At 38.2% G+C, this 22,040-nt stretch overlaps 1 protein-coding gene across 2 annotated transcripts in view; it reads left to right on the top strand.

The window, feature by feature from the left end:
• Positions 1-22,040, top strand: part of TMTC2 (transmembrane O-mannosyltransferase targeting cadherins 2) — a 389,588-nt gene that overhangs the window by 295,423 nt on the left and 72,125 nt on the right. The window contains exons 9-10 of one of the 2 annotated variants that reach the window (XM_032393772.1): positions 5,963-6,044; positions 15,289-18,057. In XM_032393772.1, the coding sequence (XP_032249663.1) occupies positions 5,963-6,044; positions 15,289-15,353 (147 nt within the window). In that variant the 3' untranslated portion in view covers positions 15,354-18,057. Of the gene's footprint in view, positions 1-5,962; positions 6,045-15,288; positions 18,058-22,040 lie in introns of those variants that run through there. The other variant, XM_032393770.1, reaches the window with a different exon arrangement.

Raw genomic sequence — 22,040 nt, 5'->3', positions numbered from 1 at the left:
AAAGTCTTATGAGAGCAATTTAGTTCATAGGACAAGATTAATACAATAATTACATTCTTATATAAATATAAATTTAAAAAAATATATATATAATGCAATGCAATCATGCCAAATCTTGATGTTTTCTGGTGTCGTTCAGTAAAACAGCAGTTCTGAGCTATGGGATCAAGACACACTTTATGGGGGGTGGTTGATATACTGACTAATTTATTACTAAAAAGTATGTACAAAATTTGTGGTATGGTTTACTTTTTCAACTATAACAATTCAAGCTAAAGCCTAATAGTGTAATTCTCTCTCTCTTTTTAAAAGATTTTATTTATTCATTTGAGAAAGCAAGAGTGAGGGGGAGAAAGCAGAGCAGCATGAGGGGCAGAGGGAGAAGAAGACTCCCCGCTGAGCAGGGAGCCCGATGCAGGGATCACAACCTGAGCCAAAGGCAGACACTTAACCAGCTGAGCCACCCAGGCACCCCCCAGTGTAATTCCCTCTTATACTTAGTATTCCTGAGTGCTTTAAGTGGGAGTTAGGAATGTTTGGGGGGAGTGTATGTATTTTTGTATAAAAATATATATGTATAGGGGCTCCTGGGTGGCTCAAGCGACTAAATGTCTGATTCTTGATTTTGGCTCAGTTTGTGATCTCAGGGTTGTGGGATCGAGCCCCACGTTGGGCTCTGTGCTGGGCATGGAGCCTGCTTAAGATTCTCTCTTTCCCTCTCCCTCTGTATATTTTGTAGTTGGGAAAAGTGTTAATCAGCCATCAGAAGAGGTGCTGCTTGCCTTGTACACCCACCTGGGTGGGCACCGGTTTCTGAACAGTGGTGGTAGCATCCAGTTTAATTGGAAAACAAAATAAGCCAAAAGTGACTCCCACACTATGGAACAGGCTATATAAACTTTACTATTTACCTAACATGTGTAGGTTTTATTGCTTCCAGTCAGAAGAGGGAGGACCTGACAAAGCCTGGTCCTAAGAATGATTTTTCCATGAGTTTAAATAATACTATCTGGTATCTACGTTTTTAATACTCAGTGTAGTGTTACAAGTAATATACTAATGCAAATATAATGTAAGGATATTGATAATCTCAAATCCCTAATCCCTGGATACAGGTGCAGCCCTTGTCCAGGGAAATGTCCATTCTCTCTTCTCATCCTGCTCATTCTCCCCGATCCCACAGCCACTGCTCCCAGATCCCACTGTGCTCTTCACGGTCCAACTGGTTAATTCTCAATATGAGAATGAACATGTGAACTAAGTAACTAAGAAGTAACTATAAGCTATTAAGTTATATAAAGACAATAGTGATAGCTTATTTATTTTTTGGCTGGTTATATTTACACAATATTTGGATGATTGTTGAAGGACAGGTAAAGTCTTATGGGAACAATTTAGCAAATTAAATATCCGCTCTCCAAGCACTTTATATATGAAGGGACTTAGTCTAGTATCTTAGAGTTCAAGTTGTATAATTAGCACGGTAGTAAGGACTCTTTTAAAAGTAATCATATCATCACAATTAAGAGAAAAAGGAAATTACTAGCAGTTGGAGCCATCACAGAAAGCTTTATAGAAAATTGAGGCTTCAGTTAAGGCTTGAAGCAAAAAATGCATATGAACAAGTGAAAAAAGGAGCAACGTTACAGACTGGAAGAAATAACTAAGGGAAGACATAGGAGCTACAGGTAAGGCAGATGAGGAAATTGGCCTGTTATAGTAGGGGAATTTATCCAGGAAGACTTGAGCTAGATTGTGGAAGATTTTGAAAATTAAATTGATTATTGAATAAAACGAGTGGAAGCTAGGAGCTATTAAAATATTTCTGAGCAAGAGCATAACCTAAAAACAGTTTCATTTAAGGAATATTAATCTGATGAAATGAGGTTTATTGAGTCAGGACATTTGAAATCTGCTGTGACCCTCTAGATGCGAAATGAGAGGGGCTTTTAGTTAAGGCAGGGGAAAGTGTTAAGATTGAGAGGCATTTTATAGAAAAATTGTGAAGCTTAGTTTCTAGGGAACCTGGGTGGCTCAGTCCATTAAGCACCTGCCTTCGGCTCAGGTCATGATTCCAGGGTCCTGGGATCAAGTCCCGTATCGGGCTCCTTGCTCAGCGGGGAGCCTGCTTCTCCCTCTGCCTGCTGCTCCCCCTGCTTGTGTTTTCTCTCTCTCTCTCTCTCTGACAAATAAATAAAATCTTTAAAAAATTTTTAGTTTCTATCATGACATGAAATTTGGAAAATGATTTTTAGATTTTGGTAATTAGAAACCAAATAGTGGCATTGAAGATGGAGGGAAGGATTCTTTTGAAAAGATAGAAGGAAAAAATATCAAAGAATGTCAGAGTTTTATATGACAGATCTGAAGCTAGTTATTTCCATATGATTTGTGATTTTTTTTAGCAGCCTTCCAAAATTGGTATTAATTATATTTACTTTCCCAAATGAGGAAAAAGAGATTCAGATGTGTTCCTAAAGATACTCAAAGTCGCTCACACAGTTAAATAAGTAGAGTCAGCAAGATTCAAACACAGGCTTGTTGTCTCAGGGCCAGTTCTTTCAATGAGAATTGGAGAAATTTTTTGCCCACAGTGCTCTGTAACTAATTCCCCTGCTTATTGGGTTATGTGTTCGTTATGTGCCTCTTGCAACTAGGACTCGAGGCCAAGCATGCTATGTTGTTCACAGTTCCATCCCCGTTACTTAGAGCTGTGCAAGGCGAACAGTAGGCCTTCAGTAAATAATTTTTAACCAACAAAATCCAAGGAACAAGCACATAAACAAGTCACAGAGATGGTGGTAGAAACTGAGCCTCCCAACTCACATTTCCCATATTTGTCACAGCTGACCACAGTCTCTTTTGCTTGGTTTTCCGAACCACCACACATGTTCAGACGTCAACCAATATACAAAATAAGTAATGGTGCTTGATGCGAGGAGTTTGTACAACCAGTGGGTACTCCACAATGCTTCCTTGTAGGAAATGCTGACAAAATCTAAAAACACCAAGAAAAACCTGCGAGAAATGACTTTTTCTTCTCTACTTTCTTAACTGCCATCTTTCTAAAACAATAATAGTTGAAAGGATAAATTGGATTTAGCATAGCATTAACCTCCCAGGCACCATATTTCTTCCTAAGACCTAGTAATATATGTGTGTGGTTGGTTTATGCATTTGGTTGACTCTTGATTTTATATACTCTTGTGAGGATTTTATTTTCCTCCTCATTATTTGGCACTTGACTAAATAAATAGTGATCAAAGCAGAAAGATAGGTTTTTGCATGATGGTTTGGTAGTCCCTCCCTAGAAAGAATGTTCTGGCCTTCGATGTGTTTATTTTGCATCTAGGAGATGTTGGGACTCATTGCCTTTAATAACTTGGTCCACTGAGCAACCAGAGACCACTGTCCTTTGAGATCTGGTGCATGTTTTTAATGCTACATACTATTGTTTTGCCAATGGACTACACACAAGCATTTTATAACCCCATTTACTGTGACATTGGTAAATGAGCTAGTTTCTTCTCTATCCTGAAAAACTTAAAGTGGAAGAAGGTTCACAGACCCTTTGTATCTTTGTATATAACATTTGTACAGACTCTTTACAATGACAGCTTTCATTTTGCATCTTATCCTCTGCAAGTTCTTTGTACATCATTTTCTAATGATTTAAAGGCTGACCACATGTTTCTGAGACTGTGTATATAACAAAACGTATTCTTTGACATTCAGAATTCTGCATTCTATTGCATACTGTGTGTGTGTGTATGTGTGTGTAATAGTTAGCATTCATTAAAACTTACAATATACCTAGGTACTATAATAACTACTTTTTATGTTTCTGCCTCGGATAATCTAATCTTATGAAATAGATTTGATATCTTCGTTTTAAAATTAATATACTTTATCTTTAGAGCAGTTTTAGGTTTATAAAAAAGAATTGAGGGGCGCCTGGGTGGCTTAATCAGTTGGGCATCTGACTCTTGATTTTGGCTCGGGTTGTGATCTCAGGGTCATGGGGTCAGGCTCTGCGAGCAGTGCAGGGTCTGCTTGGGATTATCTCTCCCCCCTCCCTCTGCCCTTCCCCCCACTTGTGCTTCCCCCCCCAAATAAATAAATAAAATGTTTTTTAAAAATTGAGCTAAAATTTCCCATATACTCCCTTACCCTCCTACCACCCTACACAGTTTCCCTGTTATTATCAGCCTGCATTAGTGTTGTCTATGAGTTTTGACAAATATATAATGACATGTATCCACTATTACTGTATCCTACAGAATAGTTTCACTGCCCTAGAAATTCTCTGTGCTCCACCAATCTTCATTTTTATCATAGAGAACATTACAGCTATGAGATGATATAATTTTCTATAAGCATGGCTACGCCAATGGGGGAACTGTTCTGTCTGCCTAGAATCCATGATATGAACTTACACATTATACTGCCTGATTCACTACAGTTATTTAATTATTTTAAGTAATCCTAACTTTGTAAGATTCTTGCTAAGTCTTATTAACTTCATGAAAGTATGGTACGTGTGGGGAGCATTGTGCCTGTACTTTCCTTTTTTTCCCTCTGAAGTTAAAATGTTATGAGAAGTATGGCAGGCAATTAAAATTTTAATTATTGGGTATTTAGCGAGACTTGTGAGTTAAAGAGAAGTTACTGACTGGTGTAGTATTAGTAAAATGAAAGAAGAAATGAAGATGTCGGTTGTCTGCCGTCTGCTATAGACGGTGGAAGCTGTATGTAGGCTGGGTCCTACTGGGGAGAGTAATGGCGAATAAAGGATGTAGCGACAGTGAATTTTTTAAATGAATGAATGAACAATAAGGAAGGGGTAGATGGAGAAATGAGTTGAAGTTGAATGGTGGGATGTAGAATATTAGGTTAATTACACACCTCTACCTTTGCAAGATTTATCTCTGTAACAGTGTTTAAAAAATATATCTGAAGAAAGAGAAAAACATTGCTTGAAGTTCCCGTGGTAGATAGTGTATAAATTAGAAGGAACAAGGAGATAAGATGAGTTCTCTTTACTCTAGACCATGACTTCTGGACAGGTCCACCACCCAGTGCCTAGCTGCCACTCAGACAACATAGCTCTTCTTTCCAGCCTTGTAAGGCAAGACAGACTTGCCCCAGGAAGGTTCTTCTTGGGGCTCTTCTCCTACCTCAAGCCATCCCTTTGTGTTACTCTGTAGGCAATTTTAGTTCAGAAGCTATAACACAGTAAAGAACATAGTTTTAGGATCCACCAGGACTCATGTTGTTTCATGAAAAGTCAATCAATTGCCTACAAGCCTTTTCCCCTACTTTTTGCTTATTTTCTTCTGGTGATGATGGTAATGTTTACTTAAAACTGTAGCTAGGAAGAAGCGCTAACTTTAGATTAAATCCTGGTTTAGGAGTATTTTAGTCCCTAATGGCATCAGCAAAGATAAACAGTAGTTGCGTTTGAGATTCAACAAACTGTGACCTAGTTTCTTCATACGTAAAGTGAGCCATTAGGACAAAATCATCTTAAAAGCCAAAATGCTCCAAATTCTTTACCAAGGAAGAAGAAATGAAGAGGAAACAAATGGAAGGGAGAAAATAAAATAGAAAATGAAAATGATGTTTTCCACCATTCCTTAAAACTATCTCATCCTTTTGGTTTTCGTGAAACCCTTTTTTTCACTTTTTTTCCTCTTGTCTTCCTGGCTTCTTCTCTGATCTCTTTGATGAACTCACTCTCACTGTCTTTTCTTCTAATCTTGGTGTTTCCCAGGATTCTAACTTCAGTCTTGTCTCTCAGCATACTCTCCTTGGTCATCCTTGTTTAGATAAAAACAAAACACTTTTTTGTGTGTGTGATGATTGCTAAGTAGACATCAGTCTACTTACTTCATTTGGGCCCAGGAGGTAAAGAATCCTTCATGATCTACTGCTGAATCATCCATTTTCTCTGTTTTTCAAGGGTCGTAAGAGTGAGGCTGAAAAGTTCTTCTTGAAGGCTATTGAGCTGGATCCCACCAAAGGAAACTGTTACATGCATTATGGTGAGTGGTTGATAGTTTTTTCCACGTCCCCCACATTTACTGTTAATGTTGATATGAGATTTAGGATTTGCTGGCAAAGAGCATTTTGAGAGGGCATGGACTTCATTGTTGCAGATTTCGCCCCATGCTTTCTCATTCAAAGCAACCATGTTATCGAGGTCTATGCATTATAGTTCCATTAGTAATTTTCGTAGGACTTCAGTGGGGAGAGCCATTTTCGCGGTTGTTTCTTTCAAGTCCAGTGCGAGATGTAAATAAGGTCTCATCAGGAAAGCATCCTGCTCCTTGCCTGATGCCTGGTATGGAACCAGAATATTAGCTCTCTTATATTTGTAAATGATAATATATTGTTCATTGACCATATAATTTTGAAGTTTTGGAGGTTTACATTTTGACTACAGAATCTTGCTTTCTGGAAAATAGAAATGTCCCCAGGCCACTAGATACCTGAGATTGGGGTCAAGGATAAACCATAAATGGTGTAAAAGATGTATTTCTCATTCAGTTTAGCCTTGGCCTTAATCAGTCCAGAATGAACTTATATAACAACTCTGTGTCACACTCCACTCTATCATTAGTAGTGAGTCATGTGTTAAGTGAGGTGAAGTATATAGCTGGTTTGGTGTTGGGTAAGATGTACTTATTTCTACCAGATTTGTAGTTGGCATGGCTTTCAAGGAACCAAAAAGCATTTAATTTTCCTGATCCTCTGGGGGGGAAAAATGATGTTTTGACCACTCTTGGCTTTGATGTGTTATTATCACGTAGTAAACTGAAAGATGGATGGTGGTTAAATCTTGAAGAAATAAAACTAATATCCTTCTTTTTTTAATTTAATTTTATTTTTTTAAATTTTTTTAAATTATTATGTTAATCACTATACATTACATCATTAGTTTTTGATGTAGTGTTCCATGATTCATTGTTTGCGTATAACCACCCAGTGCTCCATGCAGAACGTGCCCTCTTTAATACCCATCACCAGGCTAACCCATCCCCCCACTCCCCTCCCCTCTAGAACCCTCGGTTTGTTTTTCAGACTCCACTAATATCCTTCTTAAAGTTAATTCTTTCTTCCATTTTACAACTGGTAAAACAAAATTCAGTGACAGGCTGTGAGTGTGAAAAAATGGAAAAAGTAAAATGGAGGATACACTTTATCAACCACAAGTCCATTTGTTTATTTACATTTTGCATAAATGTTTATAAATCTCAGGTCTTGATGCTTTATCTTTCCAGCATAATGCAGCCTATAATTTCACACTGGCTATTGCATAAGTAGTCCGGATTTTTTTCACAATGCAGTGTTATTGCCTGTTAAGTTGGCAGTCAACTAATTTAAGTTTGCTGCAGAATTTATTTTATTTTTACAGGATTTCTCATATGAAGTATTTTAAATTAGATTTTCTCATGCATACTATTTTGAGCACCCCTACTGTGCATTAAAGTAGGTCCATGATTATTTTCCCTGAGTGCTAAAGAACCTCTTCTTCTTATTGCATCTTTTGAAGTAGAATTTTTTTTTCCCTGTTTGCCTTCTATATTTCCTTTACCTCAAACTAATTTTACTTAATACATCTTCTAATCTTGTTCCCATAATTTTATTATATGCTTTATGTTTTTCGCAGTCGATTCCTTTACATTTCATTGTTGCTTCATTTGCATTGCGATGGGAAACAAAGCACTGTTGTGTTCATTTTAAGAGTTTGTCTCATTATTCTGACTTGTCTGTCTTTACCCACTTCTATTATTTTATTATTTTTTTATATGACATCATCCTCCCGATTTTTTTTTCCAGTGTTGGTGGTAGAGAGAAATTTTTGGGTTTAGTTTTAACAGAAAGTGCAACAAATCCTTTATTGTATAGGTTATTTGATAATAGTGGTAATATACATTCTGTAACTGTATGTGTAAAAACAGATTCTTCTTAGCACTCCTGGATTATTTTAAAGTTTTTAGCACACAGACACTATTAAAAGTACATGTATATTCAATGGGAGGAATGACTACATAATTCCCTGTAATTTTATGAAATAGTTTCAATACTTTTTCTCACTCTGGAATGGAAAATAAAAAAGATTCAAGATGAAGCATCAAGAAGTAGTAGGTAAGACAAAATAATCTACAAATGGACAGGAAGCCCATGACTGAGTGCTTGATATTCCTGTCTGACTGTGCTCATGTTATAAAAAATGTACCTTTAATTTGGGGGAAATCTACTTCCAGTGACTGAATTTTAGAACTGGAAAGTTCTTTTAAATGGTCTGATATAATCCTGTTTGTACTTATAAACAAATAAGTACAAGTACAAGTACAAATAAGTTGACTGAAGCCTAGAGAAATGAAATTGGCTTGTCCAAGTTAGCTCTGTCAAATAAATAAATAAAATCTTTAAAAAAAAAAAATAACTAACCTTTGGGTCCCTTGAGAACTGCCATTGACTTTTCTTCTCTAATGTATGTTCCATCTCTCCCACAAAATGGGGAGATACCCAAGCAGATACGCAGGTAGGTAAGTAGGTAGATACTTTTGATTAGTACGTGCTTCTATGCAGTTTTAGAATGTCAAATGCGTATAATCATAACTCAGCTTAAAAAAGTTTAGGGAAGGATTTTTATTTCATTTTAATGTGTATACAATGTGTCTGATGGTGCAAGGTACTGTTCTGTCTTCAGAAAGTGAGTAATAGGGTGATGTCATTTTAAAAAGGTGATGTGGTGGGAAGTGGGGTGCTTCTTGACAGCAAGTAGCAAGGAGAACATTTGTGAAGAGGTGATATTTGAAATCTGTAAGTGTGAACCAGCTATTTGAAGAGTCAGGTAAGAGCATTTCAGATAGAAAAGACGAAGTTCAGAGGCCGAAGGCAAGAGCAAGCTTGTGTTCACAGCAGAGAAGGAAGGTAAATGTGACTGGATTATATTGAACCAGATGGGAAAGTGGGAGGAGATGAGACTGGAGAGAAAGCAGAGCAGAACCCCTGGGATTTTATTGACCAAGCTAAGGAGTTTGCATTTTCTTCCTAGGGCAAAGGAAGGGACCGTGTGGAGAAGACAGGATTAGGGAAAGGTCTAGGGGAACTCTTGCTATGTTTTAGTCAAGAGAAGATAATAGTTTAGACTTAGTTGTGGGAATGTAAATTTTTATATTGAAAGTATACACTTACCTTCTTTAGAAAATTCTAAGATAAGTGAGAATGGAGAGACCCTGATTTCCATTTTTGCACCATCAATATCTAGCATATTGTCCTACTCACGGTAATGTGCAATAAATGTTGGTTGAGCTCAGTTAGAGATGTTCTCCATTTTAGAATTGAATGTAGGTTCCAAAACAGACCAAAAGGTTGTTCCATTTGCATTTTTATTACTTTTTGTCCAAGAAGATACGTAATATGATTCCTATCAGCTCTCCATCATCTTACTAGTTATGGATATTCTTAGGATATTTATACCCACAATTGAATGAGTAATAATACTTCCTCAGCTTAAAAACAAATGTTTAAATAAAATATACATGTTGTTTTGTGTCTTTTTTTCCCCCAATACTTTTGCAAGTGCCCATGAAAATGCCAGCGTGGGTGAGTTTTGTTCTATTGGAAATTCACTCTCCTGGGTGTTGATGTGCTTTTGATTTGCTTGTTAATAATACACAAGACTTCGAAAATACCATCCATTTGGGACTAGACAGAGGGAATTATAGAATTTATATTGACTGCAATGACTATTAGAAGGCAGTGTTTAAAAGCACTCTCAGTTGGGACGTCTGGGTGGCTCAGTCGGTTAAGCATCTGCCTTCAGCTCAAGTCATGATCCCAGGGTCCTGGGATCGAGTCCTGCATAGGGCTACCAGCTCAGCAGGGAGACTGCTTCTCCCTCTGCTGCTCCCCCTGCTCGTACGCTCGCGCGCGCAAGCTTCCTCTCTCTCTGACAAATAAATAAATAAAATCTTTAAAAAAAAAGTACTCTCAGTTACTTGTATTTTTTTTTTTTTTAAAGATTTTATTTATTAGAGAGAGAGAGCACATGAGAGGGGGGAGGGTCAGAGGGAGAAGCAGACTCCCTGCTGAGCAGGGAGCCCGATGCGGGACGCGATCCTGGGACTCCAGGATCATGACCTGAGCCGAAGGCAGTCACTTAACCAACTGAGCCACCCAGGCGCCCAGTTACTTGTATTTTTAATCCACTAGTTTTTTTTTTTTTTTTTTGAGGAAGGGATGCATGGAAGATTGTCTTTTTTTCTTCAGGTTGGCTTGCAACAAAGAAAGCTAAATAGAACTGGTTCAGTAAATTTGTTAAAGGTAGGGCTTTCTGGTACCTATAATCTCTGGGATTAAGATTCCTTATCTGTAAAGTGTGAAAGAGTTGATATGGACTTTCAAAATGTTTTTGTATATTAAGATTTCATGTTGTTGCTAATATATACTCAGTTTCTCACTGATCTTGCATCAAAAATTTTAAAGAATGTGTAGAAAACAGGTTTCAGACTATAGTATCAGTAATAGGATAATGTCACATTTGTATGTCATCAAGCTTCCAGTGTATCTCATGTCCGTATGAAACAAATCATGTGAAGTCTTTATGGAATTTAGTTTATAAATGTTGAAGATGAGAATTTGGTGCCTTGATGTGTCATGTGGGCCTGTAATTCAAGGGATTCTCCATGGTTTTCCCAATGGCTCCAGTGGAAAGCTTCTGCCAAAAGAATAAAAGTCAAGACAGGAAGTCTCTCTCTCTTTTTTTTAAGAATTAGTAGGAAAACCATTTGTTTTTTAAAGATTTTATTTATTTATTTGACAGAGAGAGAGAGAGCGAGAGCAGGAGCACAAGCAGGGGGAGTGGGAGAGGGAGAAGCAGGCTTCCCGCGGAGCAGGGAGCCCGATGCGGGGCTCGATCCCAGGACCCTGAGATCATGACCTGAGCCGAAGGCAGATGCTTAACGACTGAGCCACCCAGGCGCCCCAGTAGGAAAACCATTTTGTCAGAGTATATTATAATTTTTCCTTTATGTACATAGTAGTAAATTTTATGTAGATTGAAACAGCTTAAGTCAATATGCATTTGTTATGAGACACGTACTATGTATAAATCTGGGCGGATGGGAATTCATTAGTTATTAAGGACAAAAGCATAAAAAGTGAAAAGGAAGCAGATTGTGATAAATGCTTTTGAGAAGTATACTTTTATGTAGACCTTGGATGGTTTCTTCTTTTCCTATCGACCTCTAACTGTATGTTTTTAAGAGTTACGCCTTTAGCCTCATTTTCTTTATTACAGTTACACTCTCTGGGTGAAGTTGTTCATTTCAGGGGTTCAGCTGTATAGTGATGAGTCCTGAACTTCTTTGTCCGACTCAGTATTTATCAAGCTAGACGTAGGGAGACAACAGGGGACAAGACAGGCTGCAGTGGAGCTTCCAAACTGGTGAGGGAGGCCCATGTTGTAAAAATGATCATTTAATTTTAGTTACAATTGATTTTATAAAGGAGTGTAATGAAGGGGCCTTGATTTGGGGGGCTGGGGTGCAGGAGAACTATGCCTGATGAACTTACACATAAATTATATTTGAGTGAATAGTAGGAGTTCACCAGAAAAAATTATAGATGCGAGGGGATACATTGGAGAACAATAAAGCAGAGAAAGTGCTGGATGCAGAAGGCACACATATGTCTGGAGGGTCGTTCCAGGGCAGAACTAGGACCATAGCTAGGAACTCTGAGAAGATACATTCTGGTTCCATAGGAGGAACATAACCATTTATGAGAACTGCCAGCTTATGAAATGAATGCCCATTGAAGATTTTTCAACTGTGGGTTTATAAGGATGCTAGAAAGAATTCAAGCACTGGGAATGGAAGGGGACTGATCCAGACAACCATGAAATCATTTCTAATGTAAAGGAGCAGTCATTTTGTCCTTCTTCCTCTTGAACCCACAGAGAAGTGTAGAATTTTTTAAATTGTAATTACCTGGATTATTATTTGGCTCTACTTATCAATTTTAGAAATCTGAAAATGTGTTACTACATTTATCCTGATCTTTCTCGATCATTATGTAACTCCTGTGAAGTAGGAATAGATCTCAGCTCCATTTGACTGAAATAATGGAAGTTCAGAATTTCCAGGTGATTCTTTGGATCAGAAATTTTCAACATACATAGTAGGAAAAGAACTTGAAAAGTCCAGCTCCTTCAACTTCTAAGTCCAGGACTTCCTATTATTAATATTATAGTCTGCTTGTCTGCAGGATGCTCTTAAATTTCATTTTAAAAAGTAGGTCTTGGGGTGCCTGGGTGGCACAGTCAGTTAAGCGTCCAACTCTTGGTTTCAGCTCAGGTCCTGATCTCAGGGCCGTTAGATCAAGCCCTGCATCAGGCCCCACACCCAGCAGAGTCTGCTTGAGATTCTTTCTCCCTTTCCCTCTGCCCCTCCCGCTCATGCTCTCTCTCTCAAATAAATAGTAAAATAACTCTTAAAAAAAAAAAAATAAAGTAGGTCTGGGAGGAAATTGTTAAAATGTTATATTCGGTATTTCGTCAGTGAACACTGAAAGGGGAAGTTAAAAATATGTGATAGGTCGAATTGGTAAGAGGTCTGTAGTTATTTTTTTATTATCATAATTAAAGCTAGTCAGAAGATGGCAATGATCTGGGGTTGATTGTGTTGTAACATTTTATTTTAATCACTTCATGAACTCCAAGAGTAATTTAAAAAATTAAATAATGAACTAAATAATGGTATTTCCTTGATTTAAAATGAAAATACATTTTTGGTTTTTGCAAAATTTCATTGAGATACAATTATGTTTAATGCTTCAGACCAAAATATTTTATTAAAATATCAGTATTTGTGTCCCTTTATTGCTCCAAAGACAGCACAGTTGACAGATGTATAATTAGAACATGATATTTCTTTTCTTTTTTTTTTTTTCTTAAGATTGTATTTATTTATTTGACAGAGAGAGACACAGCAAGAGAGGAAACACAAGCAGGGGGAGTGGGAGAGGGAGAAGCAGGCTTCCTGCCGAGCAGGGAGCCCGATGCGGGGCTCGATCCCAGGACCCTGGGATCATGACCTGAGCTGAAGGCAGCCGCTTAACCGACTGAGCCACCTGGGCACCCCGAGAACATATTTCTAAATGTCATTCCAAACTATTTCATTTCTTACCTATGATTTTTTATTTTTAAATTTGCTGTTATTACAATGTGTCTAATAGGTTAATATTTAATCTTTTTAATCTTCACACCTGTGTGTATTTTATGTGAGATATTTTTGCAAGCCTTTTAGAATTAAAACTTTATCGTAACTAGAAAGGGAAAACCAGGAAAGGGATTCTTTAAGCTTATAAGCAAAGAATAAAGGAAAAATTAAAGGATTAATGTATTTCCAAAAGAAATACAGTTAAAAGACAAACAGTTAAGTGATAGGAAATAATTTCCATTAAATCACAAGATAAAACATGTCTACTTAAGACATGAGAAGTTGTAAAACTACAAGGAAAACAGAATATAAAGACCAAGGGATATGAACAAATAATTCCCCAAAGAGGAAGTATAACAGATTTTAAAAGATAGGTAAATATAGAATTTCATTAGAAATAAAGAAATTCACTTTCAAATAAAAATATATGCCCTTAAGTTAATCTAGCATTTATTCTCAATAATTCTCATGAAAATATATGTTAAGAAAATATTTTTTCTATGTTTAAGATTATCAACAAAAGGTAGTAATTGGAGCACAGCAGTGCTATTTGTTAAAGTCAAAAATGGAAAAGCATCTAAATGCTTGAAAAAGGGAAATGATTAAATAATTTAGTGTTATTTCCATTTGATGAAATATTTAACATCCTAATAACAGAGACAATTGCCTATGTTATTGTACAGAAAGAATGATTAAATTTTACAAAATAACTACATCATTAGAAATGCAAAGCAAGGGCGCCTTGGTGGCTTAGTCAGTTAAGCGTCCAACTCGTGATTTGGGTTCAGGTCATGATCTCAGGGTTGTGAGATTAAGCCCCATGTCAGGCTCTGTTCTGGGCGTGGACCTGCTTGGGATTCTCTCTCTCCCTCTGCCCCTCCCCCCTCCACGCACACACTGTCTCGAGAGGGGGGAAAAATAAAAAAAAAGAAAACCAAACAAGCTATGTTAATAATAGATGTTTTAGCTTTTTGGACTCTTGCAGCCTTTTGGGGGGGGGGGGGGTGGGCAACAGGCTTAATTTCTATTTCATATTTTCCTTAATGAGTACATTAGGAAGGAATATATACTTGATAAAATGTGAAAGAATAATTGTCTTAAAATATTTTCAGATAGTTTGTAGAAAAGATATCAGGAAAATTATAGTAAACAAGTAATTATCCAAAAATTATTTAACTGAACTCAACATGTAAAATTTAAGATGTAAAAATTAGAAAGGAATAAAAAGAGAAAGGCATCTTGCCTGAATTCTCTATTAAATACCATATTTCCATGATGAATTCATCAAATATAACAATAACACAAGCATTTACTTAGGACTTTTGTGTCCTGAGAAATTCTCATGGAATTTTCATTTAAATCCCCACAAAAGCCAAGTGAGGAGGTTACCTGACTGTCTCTATTTTACAGATGAGGAAAGCGAAGTCATCAAGCTGTAAGGTAAATTCCACAAGGTTTCAGGGCCAGTTAATAGGAGGCAGCATTTGAACCAAGGCACTCCAGACTCTTACACTGTACCATGTCTTAATCAGTATAAGAGATTAACAGAGATATTTTCCATCCATATGTGCCTATTGGTAGGTTTATTGATATATAAAATATGTTATCAAATACACTGAAAGTTGGGAATCACTCCCTCCTCCCCTTTTTTTATTACCATCACCTTAGGTGTTAGGATTTCAACATATGGATTTGGGGAGGGCACGAACATTCAGACCATAGCACCTACCGTATTTTATCATAACTCTTAAAAAAAATACTATTAATACTATTATTATAAAATACACGATGATTATAAGATGCTTCACAATATTAGATGATTAAATCAATTGAAGTAATATGGTATGACCTGACTCCAGTGTTTTGAGAATTTACATGAAGAAAAGTGTTTGGTGTCATGCTCGGCACATCTGTGCTCATTAAAGCTAGTGCTATTATTGAAGCTCAGTGTTCAACAATTATGTCTCTGCACCAATACTGGGTATTTTTGTGTATCTTTTGTTGTTTCAGTAACCCAACACTGTGCAGAAATAATACTGTCCCTATTTTACAGACAAGGTATCAAGAGTGTACGTGACAATATTGAAGGCCCAGCAAGTTGGCAGAGGAAGGATTTGAACCTCCTTGGACTCTTAAGCCTGTGATATGTTTATGGTTTGCCTTGTGCTTTTAAAGGTATACTCTTACCAAATGTAAGCCTGGTGGGTCCCCAATGGTGGCAAAGCCCCAGAATGCTGAGGTTTTGGAGGACTGCTGGTGGAGAAACCCATGGAGCTCTCAAAATCATGTACTTAGAAGCGTCAGGAAGGAAGGGCAGCTTGAGGTCATCAAGACGCAAGACGCGGAGAGAGCCTGAAAGGTACAGAGGCAGAGAAGGAGCTCATGTAAAGAGGAGTGAAAAGAAAAATGAGAAGACAGAGCACCAGACCTCACCCCACCCAGCGTACTGACATTTTCTCATTTACTCTTTCCGATAACACAGCCAGGTTATCCCCGTTTGCAAAGTGAAGAAACTGGCTCCAGTGACCCTTGCTCTGGAGATTCCTGTACTGCATGCAGTGCCCCCCACGAAGAAAACGGCCCATCAGTATTTTTGCAATAAAAGAATGACTAGAGAAGCATTTACTGACCTTTAGTTAGTTTTACCCTTTCCTTTTCTCACCTCTGCTTCCAGTTTTTGCATGGGAATAGAGTCCACTTTGTTTTAAACGTATAACTACATGATGCAGTTAAGTACTGTCTTAGTTCATTTGGGCTGCTGCAACAACATAGCATATATGGGTGGTTTAGGAACAACAGAAATTTACTTCTTACAGTTCTGGAGGCTGCGAGCCCAAGATCATGGTGCGGGCAGATTGAGCGTCTGGTGAGGCCTACTTCCCCATTGATGGTCTTCTCACTGCTCCCTCACATGGTGGCAGGGGCAAGGTAGCTCTCAGGGCTCCTTTTATCGGGACACTAATCCTATTCATGAAGGCCCCTGATTTCAAAACATGAACTGGGGATGGGGGAGGGGGAGAGGCACAAACATTCAGACTATAGCAACAATTTACATATACGCGTTCTTTTGAATCTGTCTTTGTATGGGACACCAGAAGCCACAAAGACAAGATGGTAAGAACTGAGTTAAACTTCAGATTAGGGAGTAGAGAGTGCAGTGGATTTTGGAATGCAGCTCTCCCAGCCCCTCTGTTGGTTACTCCTTCAGCATAGTCTACCTTTTGCTAGCCTCTTGTTCCTCAGTTTCTTTATCTGGAGATGATTGCAACTGCTTCAGGTTGTGAGGATTCGTTTACAATTTTATAAAATAACTAGCATGTCATATATGCTCAATAACTTGTAACAATGGCCATTTATTATTTTTAAAATATAATAGAACCCATAATAATATCTTAGAGAATGAACGAATCATATAGAAAATTTTTTCAATAAGGTATATGAAAAAGAGACAGAAATTAGAGGAGACAATAAAAATCTAGATATTAAGAAAAAGGAATCGGTATCCATCAACATGCAGACAGAAAGAGAACGGAAAAAGAGTAATTGCTTGCAAGAAGAAGAATGAATATTGTAAGTAACAAGTAATTGGGAACAGAGAGAGAGAGGGGAGAGAGAGAGGGAAAGCAAGGAAGGCAGAGAGGGAAAAAAAAGAGATACTGTTTTTCCAGTCTTAGCTATTTGGATTTAGCAATTGAGTGCACTTTGAGATTCTTGTTTATGTTCTGCCTTCCATTTAATTGAAAACAATTGTTCCCGAAGTTTTCTACCCTGTCATTAACTCTTCTGTGCCTCAGTGACACATCTGTAAATGAATACCTCAGAAGAGCCCATTGAGATGCTGTTGGAGGGCAAGGAGAAGACTCAGAGCTCTTCTGAGGAAGAGGAAGAGGATGTGAGCATTTAGCCACATCCTCTCTGCATTCTCATTATCACCCCAAGTTAGTCCCAGAGGCACACTCCCTTCCTTACTGACTTCCCCTGTGTTTGAGCCTCATGTCTACCTCATCCCTTTCCTTACAACGCCCTTGTCTAGGAATGACACTACTCATCTCTGTATCTTTGATTAGGTCCTATCCTCATCCGGTTATGTCTTCCCCTTCATCTTTAGGTGGTAAAACTCCTCAGATTGTTTGAAACCTAGCATGGACTTGTTTTCTTTATACAGTGCACTTGATCTCTATTAAATCTCTATATTACTTACACCTATAGTGGGTTGTGCTGTTCCTCCCTCCCTGCCCCTCCCCCTACTCTTTCTTTCTCTAATGTCTTCTTTTACTTCCTCTCCAGTTCCCCTCTTGTCCTCCTTGCCTCCCTCTACTTCCCACTCTCCATGTGACAGTCTTCATAACTCTCTCAGTGGTTTTCTGGCATCTCCTAACCCTTTTGGAAAGAGTCAGGGGAGAAATAAATGCATCCCTAGCCTTCCTGACCTCCTTTCTGCTTGAGCACAGAGCCCTGGCCTGCTGCTGTTCCTCTAATCTCCTTTGCGGTAGGCATCTTCCTTGCCACATGTCCAATTCAGGGCAAATTTTTGGTCTCATGTTCACAGAGGGACAGATCTGGGTCCTCCCAGCCTCAAAGTGAGCAGTCTGGATTGCTCTCCTGGGCATCCTTTTCTTGTTCATTTGGCCCACCTGTTTTCTTGGCCAGTAACTACCGCACATTTATCACATTGGGTTTGTCTCAATAAACCAGAGCTGTTATTCAATCAAGCTGCCAAGAGCACAAAAACACAAAGCAACAAAACTAATAGAAGGGAAGGGAAGAGAGATTGGTTGTATGTATTTTTTTAAAGATTTATTTATTTATTTGAGAGAGAGAGAGAAAGCACGCATGAGAGCAGGGGGAGGGACAGAGGGAGAAGGAGAGAGACAATCTCATGCAGAGCCTGACCAGGGCTCAATCTCATGACCCTGAGATCATGACCTGAGCTGAAATCAAGAGTCAAATGCTTAACTGTTTAACCGACTGAGCCACTCAGGTGCCCTGAGAGAGATTGGTTTTAACGAGTAAGAGCAGGGGCGCCTGGCTGGCTCAGTTGGTAGAGCATGTGACTCTTGATCTCAAGGTCATGAGTTCACATCTCATGATGGGTGTAGAGATTACTTTAAAAAAGAAAAAAAACGAAGGTGCACCTGGGTGGCTCAGTTGGTTAAGCATCTGCCTTCAGCTCAGGTTATAATCCCAGGGTCCTGGGATCAAGCCCCCTCATCGGGCTCCCTGCTCAACATGGAGCCTCCCTTGTGCTCTCTCTTGCTTGCTCTCTCCCTCTCTCTCTCTCTATCTCAAATAAATAAATAAAATCTTAAAAAGGAGTAAGAACATACCTAAAAATGCAAGGGATTCCCAGAAAGACATTCAGCAAGCCTCCCTTCAGAGAAGCAAAAGAGATGATTCCCCTCCATATTTTTAATCCTCCCAGGCCTAATTAGCATACATTAACAACCTCTGTTTAGCAGCATCTCCTTTAGACAGGTAGTCAAAATCCTGAGCATTGCATTATCCCCTACTCTGTCTCATCAGGAGTATATTACTCACCTTCCTTAGTAGAAACACTCCACAAAGGGCTTGCTTCAGTTCTGCCTTACCCACCTGTCTTGTTAACATTAGATGTCACCAAAATCAGCCCAAATATTTCCACCATCTTCCAGGCTTTTTTCCCCGCTCCAATCATCTGAATCTTTGAAAAAGTTTAGACAAGTGCTTCTGGCTATTCTTTTTCATGACCTGGCTGCTGATTTTATGAGCAGAGCCACTGTGTGAAAATTCAAGTGGTACCCTTACTTGTGCCCTTTACTCTTTTTATATTCAATTTTAATTATAAATTGAACAAAACCAAATATTTACCTCCATCCAGATATGATGCACTTAGCCTGTGAGACCTTGCGTCTCCTCAAACTTATATCCGTTTTGTGGTTAAACTCTCTCCATAATCTCCTCTTTCCTCTACTAAGTTCAAACTGTTTCAAGGATAAGTGTTGCACTTATCTTCCCCATCCTCCACTGCAAGTATCACTACATCTTACATGTATTTGGCACAATATACATTTCTTGGGTTGGATATGTTAATCTATAGTTTCTTCTTTTTCCCAGACTATTGAATTTATTCCAAAGTACAATGGGATATAATAGATTTTAGCCAAATTGCACAGTTTGGACTGTTCTGGAATTAAGGTATCTTTGAAGGCATGATTGATGTCTGGATTATTTGTCATATTCCAAGGGAAATTCAGAGATCTAAAACCAGGGCTGCCATGTTGCCTATATGCCAGAGGCACTGTTCATAGAGACCTCACGGTGAGTGGCAACCTTGGAAATTTTGCAATACTCAGCATGTTGTGGCCATTTACTGCAGCCCTGCCTAAAATCACTCTAAGGTGAGAGGATATGAATAGGAAAGTGCCTGGTGACGACCTATGCTGGCTAGATTCTAGCTTGCTCCTGCAGATGAAGAAAGTGCTTCTGCACATGGGGATATAGGTAATTCAGTCCTATTACTGAATGTGTAGTTATTAAATCCCCACAGTGTGCCAAGAAGTAAGAGAGTGAGCCACTGTGGTATCCGGAGGAAGAGCACTCCCGGTGGAGGGAATGGCAAATAAACACTGAAGCAGGAGTCTTTGTTTCTCCAGTGTGTTAGACAGCAGCGAGAGGCATTGAATAAGTGACCAAGAGGGAGAGTAGTGGGAGACAAAGGAGATGAGGTTAGAGAATAGGGTAAGAGGTTGGGGGAGGAACTCCCTGCTGACTCTGTCAGGCTGTGTAGTCCAGTATAAGGACATTCACTTTCCCTAAGTCAGCTGTAGAATGATGGGCACTGACTCCCACTATTAATAAGGATCATTCTGACTGCTATGTTGAGAATTCTCTGGAGGGTCAAGGGCAGAAGTATGGAGACTGGTTAAGAGGTTATTGCTGCAATCCAGAGTGACGTGATGGCGTGAGACAAGGTAGTGGTAGGAGTCAGACAATTCTGGATCTATTTAGATGGTCTGATGTCTTCTGCCAAGGGGAACTATTTTAGTGCAAATATTAAGTTCTAGCTGTTATTTTATAAATAAGATTTTCATTTGTCTTTGAACATTTTTTAAAGCTATCTATGAGTGATTTTTCCCAAAGAGAATCGTATCATCATGACACCTATTACAGATTGTTTTAGCTCCTTGATTTAATTTCATTGATCAGAATAGTGAATTTTTCATATATTTTAGTAAGAAATGCCAATGCCAACTAATCTGGGGAGTTTATGTGCAAAACTTTTACAAAGCAGTATTTGAGCCTAGGCTTAAGGCCAGCTTACACTGTTATGGATTTCTTTCTTTCAGGCAGTTTTTTAAAGCCAGGAATTAATGAAGGATTGATCTTCACCAGCTTGTCATATTGAAATGTTGGTAAAAATCCACCAAATATTTTAAACGGTTCATTTAGAGAATTGTCCCGAGAAGAAATGGTATAACTGTAATACAGAAGCTCCTGAGTCTAGAACTGTCAACTGGTTTTTCCCTCTTCCTTTTTTAGCCTATGGGGAGACTTAACACTCTTTGAATCTGGACCTCTAGAGAATGCTTTCCCTTTAAATATCCTTTTCTGTGTTTCTCCACTCACATTCCTTTTTTTTCCTTTGTAATTTCTCATCTTGTTTTTGCCTTTGTTCTCCCTTTGATGGAAGACAATTAAGTAAGATGATGATAATTAACTTGGGTAAGACAAATTATAAACCAAACAATGATAAAGTGTGGTAGCACAATATATACATGAACACAAAATATATTTTACTTAAGATTTTTGTGGTTTCTTTATTTGAAATTCTGCTCAATTATCAAACACAAAGAATGCGTTTGTTTCCTATATGTGAGAGAGAAGTGATTTCTCATAACTGTTCTACATATGAAAGATAAAATTCTTAAATATCCTTATTTTAAGAGTTTGAGAGAGTAAACTTGTCTTTATTGCATGTTTCTTATTCATACAGATGTATCTTCCTATCTGCACGAGTATGTGTAACCTGGTCATTATTCTTTGTAATATAGGGAAGGGCATGCCACATGCTGTTTATTGACCAGAAGAGCTTAATCTAACTGGTGGCTAATCCCAGACAGGGCATCCAGAGTATAGTACAAAACAATTATTTTGTTCCCATCAGACACTGGTTCTCAAACTATGGACAATGGAGTAGCAGCATCAGTAGGAACTTGTTAAAAATGCAAATCATGTTCATTCCTCCTTTGTCAAATGAATTTGTCAGAGGAATGAATATACAATGGGCAAAAAAACAGTCTCTTCAACAAATGGTGTTGGGAAAACTGGACAGCAACATGCAAAAGCACGAAACTAGACAGCTTTCTTTCACCATACACAAAAATAAACTCAAAATGATAGAGATCTAAATGTGAGACCTGAAACCATAAAAATTCTAGAAAAGAGCACAGGCAGTAATTTCTGACATCGGCCGTAGCAACACTTTTCTAGATACGTCTCCTGAGGCAAGAGAAATAAGAGCAAAAATAAACTATTGGGACTACATCAAATATAAAAAGTTTCTGCACAGCAAAGGAAATAATCCAAAATACTAAAAGGCAACCTACTGAATGGGAGAAGATATTTGCAAATGACATACCTGATGAAGGGTTAGTATCCAAATTATATAAAGAGCTGATACAGCTCAACAGCGAAAAAACAAGAAATCTAATTAAAAAATGGGCAGAAGACGTAAGTAGACATTTCTCCAAAGAAGATATCCAGATGGCCAGCAGACAAATGAAAAGATGTTCAACATCACTTATCATCAGGGAAATGCAAATCAAA

Source organism: Phoca vitulina, unplaced genomic scaffold (assembly GCF_004348235.1).
Source record: "Phoca vitulina isolate PV1807 unplaced genomic scaffold, GSC_HSeal_1.0 scaffold76, whole genome shotgun sequence".
In the NCBI taxonomy this organism is placed as follows: Eukaryota; Metazoa; Chordata; class Mammalia; order Carnivora; family Phocidae; genus Phoca; species Phoca vitulina.
Note: the sequence above shows the minus strand (reverse complement) of the source record. Positions and strands in the feature narration are given on the sequence as shown.